Raw genomic sequence first — 20,604 nt, 5'->3', positions numbered from 1 at the left:
AAAGACCTAAAGTAAATATGAATGTTTATCAACTAGTGAAGATAAATATCATGGCACATCCATTATGAAATGCTAGCCGGCAATATTAGGAACAAGCTACTGACACCTTAAACAGCACATAGCAATCTCCAAATCCTTATGCCAAGTGAAGGAAACTAAATGTAAAAGGTTACATACTATATGATCCCATTTGTATCGCATTCTGGAAAAGGTGAAACTGTATGGACAGAAATCAGATATTTGGTTGCTGGGGGCTAAGATTAGGAGAACAGAGAGTTACAAAGGAGCATATTGGAAATTTTGAAGTGAAGGAAAATTCCATATCTTTATTATGATTATGACTACATGACTGTACACTTGTCAAAATTTATCAAGTTATACCTCAAAGAGATAAATTCCATCAAATGTAAATTATACCTAAATAAACATGACTTTAAATACACATGAATATAATCCAGACTCTGACCACTTAACACCATTTCCTGTAATACCCTCTTGGTCTGAGCCAACACCATCTCTATTTGGCCTCCTGACCAGTCTCCCTTCTTCAGCATCTTCAGCTGGCTCTCAACATGGTAACCACTTACCATGAATTTAAGTCATTCCTGCTTAACACCGTCCCATTTTTCCCATCTTACAAAGGCTTATGAAAGTACCTACAAGATCTTCTCCCCATCTCTTAAGCACTTCCCTTGTCTTCCCTCTACTTCTTGTTCCTTCTTCCCAGCCACAATAACTAAATTCTTTCTCCTACCACCACACCTTTCCCATCCTAGGGTCCAGGCATTTATAGCTCCCTCTGCCTATGCCCAGGTGCCTACACAGAAGAGGTGTTCAATGCGTAAGTGTTGATTAAAGAAATGAATGCTCATATGTTTTTTTCTCCTTTAAAATGAATCACTTAAGTAAATTTGATAATAATACCATCTTCACTTCTCTCCAGAGAGGCAGGACCAATAGGAGATTATCAAAAGATTTATTTTAAGAAATTGGATCACTTGATTATGGAGACTGACAAATAGAAAATCTACAGAGCTGATGCCTGATACTGGTCTAAGGGCCAGCAGGCTGCTATAGAACCAGAAAGAGCGTATGTCCCATTTCAAAGTCTGTCAGCCAGGAAAATTCTCTCTTACTTGAGAGAGAGTCAGACTTATGTTCTATTCTGGTCTTCAACTGATTGGGTAAGGCCCACCTACTTTAAGGCATGCAATCTGCTTTATTCAGTCTGTAGATGTCAATGTGAATCTCATCCAAAAACACCTTCACAGAAACACCCAGAATAATGTGTGACCAAATATCTGGGCACCTTGTAGCCTGGTCAAGTTGTAACATAAAATTAATCATTACATCATAGTATTAATATTACTACTACTACTACTACTATGTTACTTATAGACATTCAATTTCTTATATTACACATGTGAAACCTAGCATTCCTGGAATAAGCTTCTTATTTTACTTGTTCTAATATAGTGTCGATTTAAGACCTGTTGCATTTGGTTTGCTAATATTTTTACCTAGTGTCTCTGCAATAGTTTTCAGGGTTGATGCTGTTGGGTTATTTTCCTTTTTTGTCCCATTGTCATGCAGTTTGGTATCAGATTGTTCTAACTTCATAAAATGAGGACTTTGACTGTCCTTAATAGTAAGTTTCTTCACATGTTTTAGAATTCAATTTTAAGCTCATTTCAAGTGGGTTTTGTTTCTTGACTTCTTTTCATATTTTATTTTCATTTCCACTTGGATCCACCTCACCTAGCCCACACTTGCCTGACCAACATCTTGTGACAGCTTCCATCTAGACCCTGGAATGTCATTCTGGACCAGATAATGGCAGTTTGGAGGCATCCTGACCTTGGTAACAATAGTTGGGGGGTCTCTGTCTTGTAGTGATCCTGAGGACATCCATGGAGTCTTAAGGCCAGTATGTGACTAGGCTCAGTTTTTGGTGGGGAGTTGGGTCTCCACTCCATATTCCTAGACCCTCATTGTTCTAGGACTGTGGTCTCCAGGCAATGGTTTCTTTCCACGATATCTTTCTTTCAGGACTCCCACTCAGCTTCTGATTTCAAGTAACTTGGCTCCTGTCTGTCACCTTGGTTGTTCACCTGCTGGGCTTGCCCAGAGGAGCTAAGCTCCCTTCTGACTTCAGACAAAGAGCCCAGTGGGTCAGAGGCTTCCAGGAAGCTTTCACTGCTTCTCTTGAGCCAGACATCTCTTTTTAGCTTTCTATTTTTATACCTTATCTGTCATGGCTGTGTTCAGAGCTGAAGGCTGGATCAAAGCATGAACTCATTGAGCTGTCTTGTCCAGAACACTCTTCCCTATCTTCCTTGTTTTCAATTCACTGCCTTGTTGCACAGTGATTTAAAGAAGCTCTTTCACTCATCACAACGTCTTCTTATCACCTGAGTCATAAATGAGCAAAACAAGAAAGGGAGGGTTCAAGTGCCTCGGCTCAGGGTTAGTGACCTGATTGTTTACCTGCACAGCCAGGACCCTACACAGGGTTCCCAGTCTTTCCCATTTTAGTCCCAGGTCACATTCGCTGCCAGGGACATGGAACACTGAACAAACATGACATTTGTTATATACAATTCCCTTGTCCAATAGCCAATGCTTATGATACCTTGGGCATTTTTTGATTTCCAAATGAGCAACATCAGAAGAGATAAGGTTTGATCTACTGTCACAGCATGGATTTTCATTTAGATACTGTCACTCACACTTATTCCTCCTACTTAATTTTCTATCCACACTCTGACAGTCCATTAAGTTCAACCTGACTCAGCAAATGTTCACTGAGCTTCTGTCATGCTCAGGTGCCACCAGGGGATATCCAGTCTGGTCTAGGACTGGCCCAGAAAGGGGTGCCCCCCAAATCAGGGACAAGTAACCAGTTATCCACTCAAGAAATATCTGTGAATCCCTGTCTACTTGCTATATTCCTCATGGGTCCCAACAGAGGACTAAAGGCAAATGAGTTGGTAGAACTTGTCCTTCGGGAGCTTACAGCTGACAGCAGACAAGGAAGGTCAATGTGACTGTCAGTTACTGGCAGGTGAGGTAGAAAAGGAAGCACAGTATAATAGATCTCTCAAGGGGAGAGGAAGATGGCCAGACTGGGGTAAGAGATCAGCCTGGAAACTCTTGTTAGATTCCTGGCAAAAGTTGATATGTGCTGGCCTTTGGTGGGGCTTTCAGAAATGAAAAAGAAGACTAGTTTTGAGAGCTTTGGAGGACAGAGTGCCATGGTCAAAGGTGACACCTTGTGCTGTTGGAACCGTTTGGGTTTAAAAACAACAACAACAACAACAAACGTAAGGGTAATGTTTGCACAGCATCTCTCCAGCAGGGAGGGACCACTTCTGCCAGAGAGACTTCGTGTGTGTTGAGGGTGGGTGAAGGCTGGCAAGAGAAGGGGGTGGCATCTCAGCTCTACTGGGCAAGGTGGGTAAATTTGGACATACACCTGACTGGGCGCTCTCCACCCCTCCTATCTGGGAACTTGGTAAATACTGAATTAGACTGACCAGTCATCAAGAGATTTACTTATTGAGAAAAATTTTAATGGGAGGGGTTTGAGTTCAGACTTGATATTAATTAGAATAAGGACTCAAAGATCAAGGGTGTCATCAAAATCTTTTCACTATGTACACATTTCAAACTTAAAAAGTATTTTGGAATTTGCTGTTCTGAAGACCTCCTCTGAATATAGTTCTCCAAACCTCCTCTGAGTCATGCCAGACACCACCTCTGATTTCTTCCTCCAGTCCCTGTGGGGGATTAATCCTCATTAATCCAGACTACCTGGCAGAAGGGCCTGGTTGAAATAGCACAGAAATTATGACAATGACTGTGGACAGTCCCATTTCTACTAAAAAATGACCTTCACACACATTCCCAGAAAGGCTGCCTGCACTGGTTTCCAATTTGAGCTTGCCAATGTCCTTCTATTTCAGGGACATGGGCCACAACAGTGTTTCTGTGTTATAAGGAATTGGAGGAACACCAAAATAATATCAGAAATGCAAGGAACTGAAGAGATGCTAATCTTATTCCTGCGTTACCTTGTTCTTTGGCTGACTATAACACCCAGCACATTGTTACTTTCGTGATTTTAAATCCACAGGCTTTAAAAGGATTATACATATAATCCTGCATAAACTGGACCCATTGGGTTTAAAAAAAAAAGTAAAAACATAAGGGCAATATTTGTATTCAAATGTCAAACACTGTATTTGTCGATTTAGTGTTCTTTCCTAGCAATAAATAGCATTCCAGAGCGTAATTAATTTATCATGTTCCTATCAGCATAGCATTATTCCGGGACAAAAAGGGGGTTAGGGGGGCACAATGATGTTATTTCTTTTGGAAAGTCTTTCTTAATTGGATTTGTGCTCTTTTCATAACAAGGTGAAGGTTATGGTTATTTGTCAAATGCAAGGGCAGCTGTGATGCCTGACTTGGTGGGTCTGGAGCTGGTATCTCATCTTCCTTGGGTGGCTCAAGGGTGCCAAGAATTTGTGCTGTGCTCCTGGGACCTGGGTAGAGGCAGCTTGGACAACTATGTTCATGGACAGTCTTGCTGCCCACCAGTCAGGCAACACTCAGCATTTGTTGAGCGTAGTACACAGTAAAGACCAAAGACTCAGTCCTACAGAGTTGAATTGGTTTCACAGAAAAGATAGTCCTTGCCCTGCAGTTCGTAACGTGGTGTCCACGAATCGCCCAGCACACCAGGGGTCCTCCCATCTCCTGAATTGTAGGCAAAATGTTGCACTTCTGTACCTTTGGAGGGATGAAAGGAAAGCCAAAGCTTTTCTCAAATTCCCAGGAAGATTCCTGAAAAATTAAGAACACTCGCCCTAGAAGGATCAACAAAGCATTCACCCCGACACAGCTGAAGAGCACTTGCAGCACAGCCAACTGGCCCGGACAAAACAAGTGCGGAAATGAGTTCCCAGACATGCAAAGAGAAGGACCAGCCAGACAAGGGGCTTTGTCCTAGAAGGGAAAGTCCTGGGACAAAAGTGACCCATTCGATACCTACAGACAGGCAGGATATTGAGTAAGTGGGTCCTGCTCATTGTCCTTGTCAGGGAGGATATGGTGTGGGAGGGCGTGTGGTAAACTCTCTAGCCTCTCTTTGCGGAAAATGCAGCCCCGGCCATTGGTCACTGTGCCAAAAGTGAGCATAAACTTTCTAGATCTGTTGAGTTTTATAAAAGAAGCCAGATATCTTGATGTTTAGAATGAGAGATCTCAATTTTTTCATCTTGAAAAATGAATTCAGAGCTAAAGCAAACAGACAGACTCTATGTATGCCAAGAGGCTCAGAGCTGGTCACTGACCCCACATTTTAACCCTTCTGAAGATCTGGGATTTGAAAATATCCTGGAGACAATTAGGGGACAACCATCAACTTGTCTGGTGGGGGAAGGCCAGGTTGTGCACAAAATACAGAGGCGTGCTATTGCTGGTCTGGAAGCTTAGAGGAGCAGAGCAGTGGGAAATAAGGTCATGGAACTGGAATGGCCTGTACCCAGATTGTGGGTGGTTTTTTTTGGAACAAGAGCAATCCTCAGGGGGTGTTAGGAGAATGCCAGGAGACTGTGGTGTTTGGGAAGAATGCCCCTGGTGTGCAGGGTCCCTAGACAAAGCGGAGCCCTGGGAGGAAACTGAGGCTAGACTTCCTACAACTGAGTGAATCAGATGGGGAGATGCTGGCCAAGGGAAGGAGGACAGAAGAGATGAGAGCACCATGTGGCCATCAGAGAAGATGCGGACATGCCGAGCCACCTGCATGGGGTGCTGATGGAGCCATGGACAGCCGTGGGGGGACAGCACCCCAGGTGATAGGCAGGGTACAGGGTGGGGCTCTCTGCCATCACTCTGCACCTCATCTGTCATGAGTGGGGCGAGAATGAGGACCTCAGTGCCCTTTCTCTCTTTGTCCTTCTGGGGGAAATATCGTAAGTGAGCATGTGACCGCACTCTGGATATGCTCTGCTGCTACTAAAGAAAGATTGTTTGCCTTACAGGTGTTTCTCACTGACAAATGGGAGTTTCCAGGGGATAGTAGAAGCCATGGCATAGAGGGGTGGAAAAGCAGGACAAAAGAGGGGTCAGGGGCCAGGGGATGTTCTGAAGCTAACGCAAGGGTGTCTGGACACCAACGAATCGAAGCCAGGGGAACAGCCAAAAAGTGCCTACATATCTTGGTCCAGAGTCCATAAGAACTCTGCAGACCCGTCCTGTCTGATGGCAGAGCCGCTCTCTCCTAGAGCGTGTAAGCAAGGTCAGGAACATAAGCAGGACAGCCAAGTTGCAAAATGAGATATAGGATTTTCCTAAGAAAGAAGGAAGAGTGGCTGGAGCTCTGGCGTCAGGTGCCCCCTTCAATGAGGTGGGAACTGGCAGAAGAGGAAGGTAAACCCACTGAGAAGAGCAGGGGTCTACACTTGCCACCCTTTCCCCAAGACTCAGCTCCCACTTAAGAGACCAAGAAGGATGGAGAAGGTGGAGGAACCAGAGAGAGCAGAGAAATGACCCACCCAAGGGCTATGCAGGCTGTAGCTCTATTGTTATGATTATTTTAAGCTTGGTCACGCCTGTAAGGTGGGAGAAAGGTGAGTCTAGAAAGGTAGAAGCAGGAAAAGAAAGAAAGAAGGAGAAACCATTTTAAGAAATAAAACACAGTCAGGGCACCTGGGTGGTTCAGTCGGTTAAGCAACTGCCTTTGGCTCAGGTCATGACCCCGGAGTTCCCAGGATCCGAGTCCCACATCAGGCTCCAGGCTCTATTTCTCCCTCTGACCCTGCTCCCTCTAGTGCTCTCTCTCTCTGTCTCTCTCAAATCAGTAAAATCTTTTTTTAAAAAAGAGAGAAAATACAGTCTTTCTTGGCTGTAATCATGTCTTATCATTACAAATAAATGGCAAAAACGGTATCATCGTAATGAAATAACCCGTCATCTGCGGGATGGAGAGAACCAGGAAGAGAATTAAGCCACCACTCACGTATGTCATACCTTTCGCAAACGCTGCCATACACGCTGGGTGACCGGTGACAGGTGGACAGGCCCCGTTCCCCCGCCAGGGGACACAGTAATCTCACAGCTGGTGTGGGCCCGCCCCACACGGTCACCTGGCCTGCAGGCTCGCCCTGAAAGGGCTGCACACAAATTTGACAGAACAAAATCTTTGCTTCAATCCACTGTCCATTTCCCCCCAGCGTGGAGTCTTTTGTGGAAAGATGGGCAAAAAGAGACCACCTCCATACAGCATGCCCGAGAGAATTTCCAGATAAAGTGTGCATATTTTCTTCCCCTAAATATTAAAAAACACAGAGCTATTGCAAACAATATCGACACCGTGGTGTGCTTTTTTAGTCTATAGGAGGTACCCTGGTGAACCACTTTTTTTTTTTGAGCACTCAGATTCTAGTTATTGCAAGAAAATCTACAAAGAACGGTTTATGCATAAAGCTTCTCTAAGTTACAGACCCTCCCCGCCTAACAGACTTCGCAGAGTACAACTAACGCATCCAGGCCAAGGGCACTTTAGACTTTCCCAGGTGTCTGGGGTGGGTTTGTACCGGTACCCATGAAGCAGCGAGGTGCCAACTCGACCTTTGCCGGCTGAGTTGAGCCCTGGAACGTCGCATGCGATGGACCCCTCTGAGGACTTGCTCCCCAGGAGAGCGCCCAGCCCAAGACCCAAGAAGGAGAGTGAAGGGGGAAGACCAAGCCGAGGGAGTACCTTCAGGCTCTAGGTCAGGAACCTTCTTCCTCTGCTCCCCGCCTGCAGAGCGTGAGCCTGGACCTCATTCCCCAGAGCTTCCGCGGGCCTGTCATTTGGAAATGGCCCCGGGGCCCAGCCTCGCCCCCCACCCCCCACCCCACGATTGTGGGCAGCGGCTGTGAAATTGGTTGGCAGGTCACTCAGGCCCTTGTGCAGTTTGCCCCTCGTGGCCGGTCCCTCCGCCCCCAAGGACTCTGGAGTGCCCCGACCAAGGCGTGGGTAGCCCCAGCGACTCGGGGACCGCACCTGTCCCGTGCCCAGCTGCACTTCCAGCTCAGAGCTGGACGCCCCCCACCCCCACACTGCATATTCGGGCGCATGGTTGCGTGGACACAGCTGAGACGAGGGATGCAGCTAACAGGAGTCTGCTGGGGTTGTGAGCGTCTTTGAGTTATTGTTGGGAGCTGTTGGAAGGGACGTTTGTCCTGGCTTTTGACCGCGGGTGGGGGTCTCCCGGAATGCCTTTCTCTTGCTTCTAGCCTGCCCACTGCAAACTCCCACAGGAAGGTCTGTCTGTCTGGAAATTGTAGTAATAGGGACTTTCTGCCGACCCTGAGCCTACCCGGCACGATCCGGGGCGCTCTGCTGGGCAGCCGAGGGCCGGGTGGGCGGGGGCTGGTCTGGGGTGGGTTGGAGGGCTGGGGCTCCGCCGGGCTGCGCGGGGACGGGGCGGGGCGCCCGCGGGCTCCGGGAGGCCCCGCCCGCCCGCCTGCCTGCGCCGCCACCCGCCGGGGAGCGTGCCGCCTCGGGCTCGGCCATCGGTGTCCTGTGCGGCCCGGCGGACCCCCTGCGCACCCGGCCACTTCGGCGACCCGGACCCGGTAAGTGCACGCTCGCGCCTCCCGGCTCCGCGCCCCGCGCGCCGGCGCCCCAGTCGGGCCACTCTGATGGGGGCTCCAGGGACCGGGTCTCAGCCCCTGGGGCCGGAGGTGCCGCGACCTCCCCGCCCAGGGAGACCGGACGGGACTGAGGATTCGGCCCGCGCCTCCCTTCTCTCGGCCGGGCTTCACTTAGAGGCGCACGCGTCAGGAACGGTCTCACCACCAAAGAACAACCACATTTCCCCATTTTAATGAAACCTCAGACATTCTTGTAGAAACTTTGGGAACTACCTCAAAGTGCCCCCCAAAACCTAAAATTGCCCGCTATCTCAGTCCGCTCTCGGTTTCGAAGACCACCATCCAGCTCAGGCGTACCTGCGGATACATCCGGCCTCAAAGGGAACTTTTAAATTTCTTGACCAGGAAGGTTCTTGGACCTTGGCATCTCCCTGGGGAAAAGGTATGGGACGTGGAGTACATTGATGGTATCTGCTCTTGACTGTAGTGACTGGGGAACTTCTGGAAGAAACTTGACCGAGTAGCAGCCATGTGTATGTTCAGGATCTGTATCACCTGTTACATTGTCTCCCCTCTCCACCCCAGCCGCCCCGGATTTTTCAAACTGCTGTATGTGAACTGTTTATTTTGAGTCCCTATTTAGGTTTAAGAAGGAGCTTCTAGTTCCACTAACGAAAGTCCTGATCAGTAACCAGTGCTGTCCTTTACCATCCCGGTGGTGGGGAGCTTTGCTGGGATCGCACAGCTGTTTAAATTCATATGCGGTGACTTGCCAGAAAGCATCTTGACTCTGATCTATGGATGGCTAAGGAGGGGGCCCAAACCTGCTTTCTGTGATCTGTTTCATAAACCCAGCAGAGGCCAGCGAGGGATGGTTGTGAGGAAGGCGTTCTCCCTTTTAAGACTATCCCTGGAGGTCTGGCTTTGGACTGGTTCTTAGAAATTGGATTGTTTTGAAAATAAAGTGCGCTGTAAAGACATCAGAGGACTCAGTCTTGTCATCTTAGGTCTCTGGCGGTAGAGCTGGTGGTTGGGGCTTTCTGGTAGTTGAATGGGACATTTACTCATTCATGCATTCATCCATGCAGGCCTGCATGCCATGAATATTTATCGCGCCCCACCATATGCCGGATGCTCCTCCAGACCTTGAGATGCGTGCGGAAGAACACAGGCACACAAAAGCTTGAGTTTCCGTGGAGAAGATAAACAATAAGCAATGGACATAATGAATAAGAAAAACATTATATTAGCATAGTTTAAGTAATATGGAAAAAGGAAAGAAAAAACAGGATAGGGGTTATCAGGAGTGGAGAAGGGATAAAAATTCAGCCATACTATCAACGAGTACTGACCACCTTACACCTTTTTAGGAAGAAAGTAGGTTGTGGATACTATGTAACTATGTTAATAATACCAATTTTAGGAATGCCTAGGTGGCTCAGTCATTAAGCATCTGCCTTCTGCTCAAGTCATGATCCCAGGGTCCTGGAATTGAGCCCCACATGGGGCTTCCTGCTCAGAGGGAAGCCTGCTTCTCCCTCTCCCACTCCCCCTGCTTGTGTTCCCTCTTTCACTGTGTCTGTCTCTGTCAAATAAATAAATAAAATCTTAATAATAATAACAATAATATCAATTTTAATATTCAAAATAAATAATACTAATAAAATACATAAATATAAATTAAAATAGTTTACATTTTATTATATAAAACCAAACTATATTGAAAGAAGTTTTCTTTGGCTACCCACCAGTTTCTTTCAAGAGTGTGTTATACTTCATTTGTTATTTGCACTCAGTAATCACATTGCATTTGTGTTGAATCAAATACTTTGCCTCCCCATTTAATTCAGCAATCTCTTATAGAATGGTTCTGCATGCTGGAGTGGGGACAAGGTGAGCAAGACAGTCTCTGACCTTCCTGAGCTTCTGGATGGAAATGCCCAGACAAGTCCACAAATCACTGGGATACAAATTGGAATATGGGCAGGACAGTCAAGGCACCAGGTGATCAAAGGGGGAGAGAGGCATTTGCACCCAGGCTGGCATAGGACTAGGCGTTTGGAGGACCAGTCGAATTTTGACAAGCAAATATGGCGGTCACGCCCCTCTTGCAGAGAGAGCAACAGAATTTAGAGGTAGCGAAGTCATGGGCTTATTCCGTGCCTCACAGAACCCTGTGGTATAATCAGGGGAGAGTCCATTATGCTCAGTTTTTGGATAAGAAAACTGAGGTTCCTCAAATTTATTTAAGTTGCCGAAGGTGATTGTCTACTTGCCCTCTTTCTGTGTGACTTCAGCTGCCCTCCGGAGTACGGGAATCCTCCCGTCCGTTCTCCATGCCAAAATGCGTGTCCTTTTTCCCATACTGAGTTTGGTCCCCCTCACCAACTCGCTGGGTCACATTCCCATCCTTCACACCCTGGAAGGGTCTGGGGGCCCCTGTTGGCTTTTTATCTGCTTGGAGGTAAATATGTCTCCAGAATTTGTTGAGATAAAGATGAAAATAATTGACAGTGGCTTCCAGGGAAAATATGCTTGCAGAATTCTTGACACAATAAGATCATATTTACCCAAATTAGGCTACTCCATAATTGGTTTTGCCCTAATTCTGCTTCCTCAAGCAAGTAAAGCCTCATGATGATGTCAGGACTGGCTGCTCTTTGAGGAAATGCTTAAAGAATGCTGTTAAGATGATAGGAATGTGGGGCGCCTGGGTGGCTCAGTCAGTTAGGCATCTGCCTTCAGCTGACGTCATGATTCCAGGGTCCTGAGATCGAGCCCCACCTTGGGCTCCCTGCACAGCAGGAAGCCTGCTTCTTCCTCTCCTACTCTCCTTGCTTGTGTTTCCTCTCTCACTGTCTCTCTGTCAAATAAACAAAAAAAATGTTAAAAAAAAAAAAAGATGATAGGAATGTTTCGCCTGTTTACTAAGATAAGTAAACTGAGGCCCAGCGGAGGCCTGAACTCAGATCTCCTAGCCCCGAATCGGACCCCCCCAACCCCCGCATCTAACACTCTCAGCAGAAGTATGGATGGATGGTTTCAGCCCACAGAAACCTTCGTTGCTCAGTAAATGCTTGAGAAAGAAGGCAAGGTGACAGGGCTGGGGAATCTATTCTAAAAGCTTCCAGGCTGTTATCAGTGCTGACAAGGCACGGAGCTGGAACACGTGAGAGAAACGCAAACGGGGTAATGCGTGCCAGCACCAAGTGACATCCCTCACGGCCCTCTTTCCCTCTGGGTGCAGCTGGGGGCCTTCCAGAATCCCAGGGTGCTGGAGACCCAGTTGGTATGTGTGAGCTTCGGAGAAAAAAAAGAAAATTGTACTAACCTTGGTTAGGGGCAGTATCTGTTCTGCACATGGAGTCTCAAACCCACGTCAAAGCAGACGCTTCTAGAAGCCCCCTCTTCCTAGACCTACTAAGGTCAGTTTGAGAATGTTCAGCACGGGCGGGGCGTAAAACAGGTTGTGTTTAGAGTTGGACCTCCCCGGTTCCTGCTGCTTGCCCCTGCAGCCCCATTGTCACTGTGCAAGCTACAAAAAGTAGGGAAGGGGGTCTTCTGATGGCGTCTTTGGGTCCCAAGCCAGTCCTCATTTGGGTAGACCTGGTTTTACCTGATATAAATGGCCAGGTCCTCAAGTTCCCTTGACCTTAATTCCAGAATCCATCTCCTTTCTGCACAGAGAGTCCTGAGAAGTCCTTATTCCGTACTAATAAAATGTGAGTTCATGGCTACAAGATTACATTTGAGATGTATTTCTGATAAGAGGCATGACCTTGGGCAGGTCAGCTGAACTCTGTGGAGCCCAGTTTCTTGTAAGTTAAAATTGCTGGCTTTGTGCTCTTCAAATCCCTGTGAGTCCAGTGGTCTGAAACAGTGGCCATTGGGCAGTGCGTTGGCATTATAATGGAAGTGAACTTGGAGAATGGGACATAAACCTCCAGCTGACATGCAGATTGAGTTCGTTTACACCATGCTGATTATTAAGAGGGCATTGCCAAACACATTTTGAGACTCATTACCCAGAACACCACATGACCCAGCAGGCAGGCCTTGGGGGCACTGAGGGCATTTCGCAAAAGCAATACAATGAATTAAGTGTAAAGTAAGAAGGAGATTTTTTTTCTTTAAAAATTCAGTCATTACTTGAAAGGCAGTTAATGAACCTGACTTTTCAGGTCTGGCGGAAGCTGTATCATTTCAGGTGCCCGCGTGAGTTAGGTGGGAAGCAGTTGGACTTATGGTGAAGACTTGAGAATTTCTCCCTGTGTCTCCTCTTTGGATTATATCGGGGACGTAGAAGACCAAAAACAAAAATCTAAAAAACAAATGAGGTTTCGAAAAGTACTTTATGAAATCATTTCTCTTATCAAATTCTTCCTGGCACCTTGCAGCATGAAAGATTGGTCAGTTTCCTAAGGTTCCATAGCCCAGTGGGTCTCAGCCTTAGCTACAAATCAGGATCACGTGGGATGCTTTATGCCAGAAAGGAACCCAGAGCAAGGACCTCACAGTCTTTGGAGGGGGGAATCTAACCATCAGTACTTCTCTTAAAGCTCTCCAGGTGATTCCCATAGGTCACCAGGTGGGGGTCCCCAGGCCAGCAGCTTCAGAAGCACCTGTGAATTTGTTGGAATGTAAGTTCTCAGGCTCCACACCAGCCATTCTAGATCAGAAACTCTGGGAGTGGAGCCCAACACTCTGCATTTTTAGAAGGTGATTCTGAAGTGTGCCGGGGTGCCTGGGTGGCACAGTCGGGTAAGCAACCGACTCTTGGTTTCAGGTCAGGTCCTGATCTCAGAGTCGTGAGATCGAGCTGCACGTTGTTGGGCTCTGCACTCAGGCTCTGCACTTAAGACACTCTCTCCCTCTCCCTCTGCTCCTTCCCCCACCTAAAATAAATAAACAAATCTTGGAAAGAAGGAAGGAAGGCAGGCAGGCAGGCATTTAAAGCGTCCAAAATTTGAGCACCACTACCTTAAAGCAAGACTGAGGATGGTTGGCCTGCCAGGTTTTTAGCGCAGATGTTTCTGGTTGCTTCCTCGGCCATAGGAAAGTCCATTTCATTTTAAGTAACAGGTCTTCTCCGGGATCCCACGCATATGAATTAGTTGCAGAAGTTACTGTTAAATTCACTTACTGTGTGGCACTGTTGGTTCTAAAGCAATTACCCTCTGGAGGTTGTCTGCCATCATTCTATTTTTTTCTTTTGAGATTTTATTTGTTTATTTGAGAGAGAGAGAGAGAGCGCGCGCGCACAAGCAGGCGGAGCAGCAGGCAGAGGGAGAGGGAGAAGCGACTCCCAGCTGAGCAGGGAGCCCGACGTTGGACTCAATTCCAGGACCCTGAGATCATATCCTGAGCTGAAGGCAGATGCTTAATGACTTAATGACCCCCCCTTTTTTCCACAAAGATTTTATTTATTCATTGAGAGAGAGAGAGAGAAAGCGTACACACAAGCAGAAGGAGGTGTGGGGAGAAAACAAAGGGCTCGATCCCACGACCCTGAGATCATAACCTGAGCCAAAGCCAAGAGTCAGATACTTAATCGACTGAGCCACCCAGGTGTCCTGGCTGATATTTCTTAAAAAGCTGGAAAAACCAATGCACTCACCCTTGGGACCCTAAGTGGGCACCATCATGTGTCCTATGTCACGTCGCTCTCTCTGTATGCTGGGTCAGTGATCCAACAGCTCCAGATGTCAGTGATGTTTCTCCCCATTTCCAAAGGGAAAAAAGACTGAACAGGCCTAAGGAACGCGACCAGAGTCATGTAGCTGGAAAGCAGGAAGGCCAGAATCCAAACCTGGAGTGGAGGTGTGATTCCAACAATGGGTCTCTTTCTCCTCCTCCACTTCTGCTCCCTGAGTCTGGGCTCTCAGAGGGAGACAGTGGGAGCATCTGTTCATTAGATACTCGGGTTGTGAAGAATCAGGCGTTACACCATCAGGAGGTGTTAAGGAGTTCACGGACAGCTCCTGAGCTGCTGCGTGCCGATGGCCGGGCTAGGGAAGCTGCAGGGCCCAGGGTGCGGGACGGCCTCTGTGGGCATGCTTGCTGGTGCTAAGCCAGCCCCACATATCAGTGAAGGCTGAGCTGGACTCAAAAGCATGACTAGGTTCCGTGGGCCAGGAAGGAGGGGCTGCCTCTGCTGGAGATGTGGAAAGTGGGGGGTGATGTGTACAGGGCTGGGCAAGCAGCCAGCCAGGCTGGAGCATAGCATCTGGGCAAGTGACAATAGTCAAGTAAGAGGGGGAGGCCGGGGTCCTCACATTTGGCCCCATATCCATGCCGAAAATGGGGTGTTTCACCCTAAAGGTAGGGCGGAACCTAGAAGGACCTTTGAGCCGAGGACCGACCTATTGGTATTTGCAGTGGGGTTGACAGGTTTTGGGGTGGGTGAGGGGTACACAGCCCCTCTGCTCACTGAGGTGCGTGGCAGGAGGGGTATGGCTGAGGTGGAAGGGCCTGGGGTATGGCTGAAAGTACATGAGTCCTCGGCAGGTCCTGGCGCACCCAGTTCTGGCACTCAGAAGGGCCCCTGGGGTCATGGCCATGTGGGGGAACCTGAACGGCAAGTGCAACCACCCAGGGAGAGGGCAGAGTGAGAAGAAAGGGCCAACAGGATTTCTGGGGTGCACCGACATCCAGGGATGGGTAGAGGGAGAGGGGCCTAGGGCAGGTACCAAGCATCTCCCCCCAGGGCTGGGTTCAGAGGTTGCAAAATTAAGCCAATCCTAAGAAATAGCTCTAGATGGACATCTGTCCTAGCGAGACAATGCGTGATGTCACAGCCCCCACCCTAGCTGGGAGGGGCTGAGCCCCGTACCACCCCTCACACCCTGCCCAACCATGCACATCGGAATTTCTCTTTCCATGACCAGAAACTATGGTCCCAAACCGTCACCCTTAGTTTCAACAGCCACCCCAAGGTGCCTCCTGTGAATGTTACATGCAACGGCTTTGAGAGCCCTGAGAAATGGGTGAGGCCTGGGAATCTGGTCAGCCCTCCATAGCCCCGTGTGGGTCCAGTTTCAAGGGAGGCCTCATCAGGTTGGCTCTGGGTATTTTGTCTCCCAGCAGGGCCTAGGGGGCGGAGGGGGGGGGGCGCGGGATAGAGGCCAGCATGTTCTCAAAGATATGAATAAAACCTGCTGAGCTTATCAGTGACTCATGAACCCCCTGACAGAATTCCAGAGCTTCTTGGAAACAGAAGCTCTCACAGTTCCCAGGCCTGTTCTCTGGGTTTTCAGTGATGGTGACATCCAGATTGAAGTGATGGGGATACTGTCCCTCTCTGCATGGTCCGTGAGAGCCACTCAGCAGAGGGCAGGGGGGCAGAGAGGGGACCAACACAGCACAAGCTCGAACACTCTGGCCCCTTCGAGGGGCCCAAAAAGCCCACAAAGGCCAAAAAGCCACAGTGGAAGGAGGAAAAGGAAGGAGAGGCAGGTATGTAACCCTGTACCACTTACCCATCCTAGCTCAGGCCACTATGACCCAATCCCACAGCCTGGGGGCTTACACACCAGACGTCTGTTTTCTCACAGTTTGGGAGCTGTAAGTCTAAGATCAAGGTTCCAGAAGGTTTGGTTCCTGGCGAGAACTCGCCTCCTGGCTTGCAAGTGGTTGCCTTCTCATAGGGTCCTCGTGTAGGAGAGAGAGATTTCCCTCTCTTAGTAGAAGACCATGGTCCTAGCAGGTTAGGGCCTCACCTGTCCGGCCTCCTGTAACCTGACTTAGCTCCTGAAGACCTCATCTCCAGGTGCAGTCCACTGGGGCTTAGGGTTTCCAGATGTGAACTGGGGGACTAAATTCAGTCCATAGCACATGAAGTAAAACATACACGCACAGGGGTGCTTGGGTGGCTCAGTGGGTTAAAGCCTCTGCCTTCAGCTCAGGTCATGGTCTCAGGGTCCTGGGATGGAGCCCCACATTGGGCTCTCTGCTCAACAGGGAGCCGGCTTCCCTTTCTCTCTCTCTGCCTGCATCTCTGTCTACTTGTGATCTCTGTCAAACAAATAAATAAAATCTTTTAAAAACACACACACACAACGCACAACCCAGGGTATATATTAGAGGAGCTCATTCTGGGGCTCGCCTGTGGAGGTAGGCGGTGGGAGCGGTGAGTGGAAATAAGGAAATTGTGGCGCCTGGGTGGCTCAGTGGGTTAAGCCTCTGCCTTCCGCTCAGGTCATGATCCCAGGGTCCTGGGATGGAGCCCCACATCGGGCTCTCTGCTCAGGGAGGAGCCTGCCGGCCCCCCGCCCCGCCCTCCAGCCTCTCTTCCTGCTTGTACTCTTTCTCTGTCAAATAAATAAATAAAATCTTTTTAAAAAAAGAAAAAAAGAGAGAGCGGGGGGGGGGGGGGTGGCTCTGTGCAGATTCAACTGGGCACCTGCGGGGAGCTCTGGTGTATGCCTGGGCGACCCCTCCCGGAGAGGTCACAAAATGCGCACAAAATGCACAAAATGCCTGTGGGGTCCGGGCCACGACAGCGTTTCGGATTTCAGGTTGCACTTCTCTTTCAGAACGTTTTCTCAACAAGCTCGAGCCCCCGCCGTGGAAACTAGAGGCCCGGGATGGTTCCGTCCAACACCACGGCGCTGACGCCCTTCCTGACAGCGCTGTGGCAGCTGGGGACGGTGGCGCCGGGCGGCAACGTGTCGGGCCTGGCGCGCAGGTCGCCGCGCAGCGAGGACGGCCAGCTGGCCGCGCTCTACATCCTCATGGTGCTGGGCTTCTTCGGCTTCTTCACCCTGGGCATCATGCTGAGCTACATCCGCTCCAAGAAGCTGGAGCACTCCCACGACCCGTTCAACGTGTACATCGAGTCGGACTCCTGGCAGGAGAAGGACAAGGCGTACTTCCAGGCTCGCGTCCTGGAGAGCTGCAAGGCCTGTTACGTCATCGAAAACCAGCTGGCGGTGGAGAGGCCCCGCATGCACCTCCCCGAGATAAAGCCTCTGTCGTGATCCCACGGTTGGTTAAAGCCCGACGAGGCCACCGGGCGATCTGGTTTTTCTCATCCCGTGCCTGCTGTGCCCTTTGTGGTAGCGCGTAAGGGGTGAGGGGTTAGTGAGCTTCATAACACTGTTTCTCTGCAATCCCATTCCTTCTCTGGGGACTGCCAGCTGCTCCTCAGTGTCTGTCCCTGCCTTGTTGGATTTAGCAGCAGTCCTGAGATCACGGCCTCTGAGAAGAAGAGCTCTATTTCCCAGACTCCCTTCCAGGGTCCTAGCAAGGTCACCTAATGATGTTTGGGCCCATAGAAGTGGGATTCTTGAGAAGGACAGGAGGCGTCCTCCACTTCCCTTTGTCCCCCCTTCCCAGTGGCTGGGACGGGGATGCGGTAGTGAGCCAGCTGTGACTCTGGAAAAGGACAGCATCCTCAGGGATGGCAGAGCAGCGAGAGTCTGGGCAACGTCGTGGGACAGGGTCGCCCTGCCTTCCTGCTCACCCAGCGGCTCAGGCATCATGGGAAAGAAACTAACTCTGACCTTCCTTGGACCCCTGTTATTTTGGTTCCTGTCAGAATAACAGAGTCAGTCTCCTAACTAGTATCTTATTTCATGGGACTGAGACCAGACGCATAGTACTCCCGGATTTGTCACAAGCTTACCCCCTGCCCTAGTCACAGGACAATACCACTCTGCCCTTGTCACTAACGCCCTCACTACAGTGGCTCTGGCCTCCTCTTCCTCCCTCCCTCCTGCCCCTCCCCCACATCAACCCTTCACACATACCCCCTCCAACCGTTCACACATACCCCCTCCAAACACACACACTTTCACACCCACATGCATACCCACAGAGGCACACACGCGCACACAGAAATACACAAAGAGACACTTCCTACTCACACGTGTTAATCTCAAAATAATTCACTTCCCACAGGACTGAGATGCCGGAGAAAAAATTTCCACTTCAGAATGGGTACCCAGGGGAGAGAGGGGTGCACCTGCCTCCCCAAAACCCCAGAGAAAGAGTGGGTCTGGGTAAGTGGTAACACATGGCAAAAGGGGACAGGGCCTTTCGAGACGATGTGCCCATCGTGGTTGAACTGTGTCCCCCCCCCGAGAAAACATGTTCAAGTCCTAACCTTGGTCCCTATGAATGTGACCGTACTTGGGAAGAGGGCTTTTGCAGATGCCATCAGATGAAAATGAGGCCCCTGGGGTAGGCCCACATTCATTTATGACCGATGCTCCTATAAGATGTGGGAAATCAGGTCATGGACACATGGGGAGAACCCTCGTGAAGACAGGTGGAGACTGGAGTGCGCCCTCTGTGAGCCAAGGATGGCCAAGGACTGCCCGCCACCTCCAGACTGGGAGAGGCAAGGAGAGGCTCCCCCTACAGGCTGCACAGGGACGTGGCCCTGCCACACCATGGTTTCGGACTTGGGGTCTCCAGAACTATGAGATGAGGAGTGTGTCCTGTTTGATTTGGGTTCTGTTGGAACGACCACAGGCGACTCAGGCAGTGTCCTGCCCCCGCTCTGCCCCCTCCCCCAGAGACAGCAGTTGTCTTGGCCACTCTCCTCCTCATCAGACAGAAGATTCTCTGGGAATCATCCCTCTCAGATGAGAGAGGGGGGAAAGAACTAGGGGGGAGGCCTGTGGTGCTGGGGCCATTGCTTGGGGCAGTGGAAGAAAACCCCCTTAGCGTCCCCTGACCTTCGAGAATCGCAGACAACATCTCTGGGGCAGAGCTCTGGCCTGGACGACTATAGTCCCCATGATGAGTGCTTCTTGGGGTCAGAATCCTTTGAAAATGTAATAAATCTACGATCCCCAGGACCCAAAAAATGCATATGGACACATTTTGCCCAGCATCTCGGGGGATCAAGGGCTGCTGGAAACCGTCTCACGCTTGCTTGCCCCTCATGGACCCTGCATAAGCTATCTGCTTCCAACACGCACACGTTGCCCACGGGCAGGCAGGTGGACCTGGAGCTCAGGTTTGGAGGGGAACCCCGAGCACATGTGACCCGTGATGTGAGTCAGAGCAGGCACGGTGGCTGGGACCCCAGGCCCAGCAGCTGGCACTTCCCCCCATTGGGACTCTTGGGACTTCTAAAGCAGAAGGAGGTCCTACGAGCTGCGGTCCTCCCGGTCCTCAAGGGACCGGGTATTCAGCACCTTTCCCTCAGCACCCCTCAATCACACATTTTCGGATACCTGTGACCATGCGTTACAATTTGGTTGAATATGCCCAGAGCACTTGGCATGTCCAGGTATTGTCCTGAGCTCTTCAGACACAGAATCTCTGGGCTTTTGGGTGGCTCAGTTGGTTAAGCAACTGCCTTCAGCTCAGGTCGTGATCCTGGAGTCCTGGGATGGAGTCCCGCATTGAGCTCCCTGCTCGGCAGGGAGTCTGCTTCTCCCTCTGACCCTCCCCCTTCTCATGCTCTCACTCTCTATCAAATAAATAAATAAAATCTTAAAAAATATTAAACGGGATCTTAATACTTTGTATGCAATGTTCTATGTGTTCCCTGGATAGGGCAACATACCTTGGAGGAGTTAAGTTCTTTTTAAAAATTAAAGTCTTTCATTACAATCTGTGGTGTGTGTTCTCTTCAGATCATTAGGACACGTTTAGAAGTGGAGGTGGGCGCTTGAAGGCTCCGGTGAGGCAGTCCCAGGGGCTCAGGAATTAGGAAATAAGATTGCCCATGGGTAGTTAAACTCTCCAGTCAGGCCCTGATGTCTGCAGACAGAGAGCGTAGGGAGCAAAGCCAAACATCTGGGAACTCAGGCACAGCCTTAATGGACCCCGGGGGTTTTAAGAGAAGCTGGAAATCTAGATATTTATTTGAAATCTCTTAAATGTTGCCACCTAATTCTGTTTTTTAGAAAAATATGCAAGCCAGGGCACCTGGGTGGCTCAGTGGTTAAGCATCTGCCTTCGGCTCAGGTCATGATCCCAGGTCCACACCCCCCCCCCCCC

The 20,604-nt window shown here is 49.6% G+C and overlaps 1 protein-coding gene across 1 annotated transcript; it reads left to right on the top strand.

The window, feature by feature from the left end:
- The first annotated feature begins 8,537 nt into the window (after window positions 1-8,537).
- On the top strand, window positions 8,538-20,157 carry KCNE1 (potassium voltage-gated channel subfamily E regulatory subunit 1). Its single transcript, XM_046002965.1, has 2 exons — window positions 8,538-8,628; window positions 17,181-20,157. The coding sequence occupies exon 2, from the start codon at window positions 17,232-17,234 to the stop codon at window positions 17,622-17,624; it is 393 nt and encodes a 130-aa protein (XP_045858921.1). The 5' UTR covers window positions 8,538-8,628; window positions 17,181-17,231; the 3' UTR covers window positions 17,625-20,157.
- Window positions 20,158-20,604: the final 447 nt, after the last annotated feature.

The sequence above is a fragment of the Meles meles genome, chromosome 4 (assembly GCF_922984935.1).
Source record: "Meles meles chromosome 4, mMelMel3.1 paternal haplotype, whole genome shotgun sequence".
NCBI classification, from domain to species: domain Eukaryota; kingdom Metazoa; phylum Chordata; class Mammalia; order Carnivora; family Mustelidae; genus Meles; species Meles meles.
The sequence above is the reverse complement of the archived record's forward strand: the minus strand, read 5'-3'. Positions and strand labels throughout refer to the sequence as shown.

Bases quoted from the DNA above. Each gene is read 5' to 3' on its own strand.
- KCNE1 (XM_046002965.1), top strand. From the start codon at position 17,232: ATGGTTCCGTCCAACACCACGGCGCTGACGCCCTTCCTGACAGCGCTG.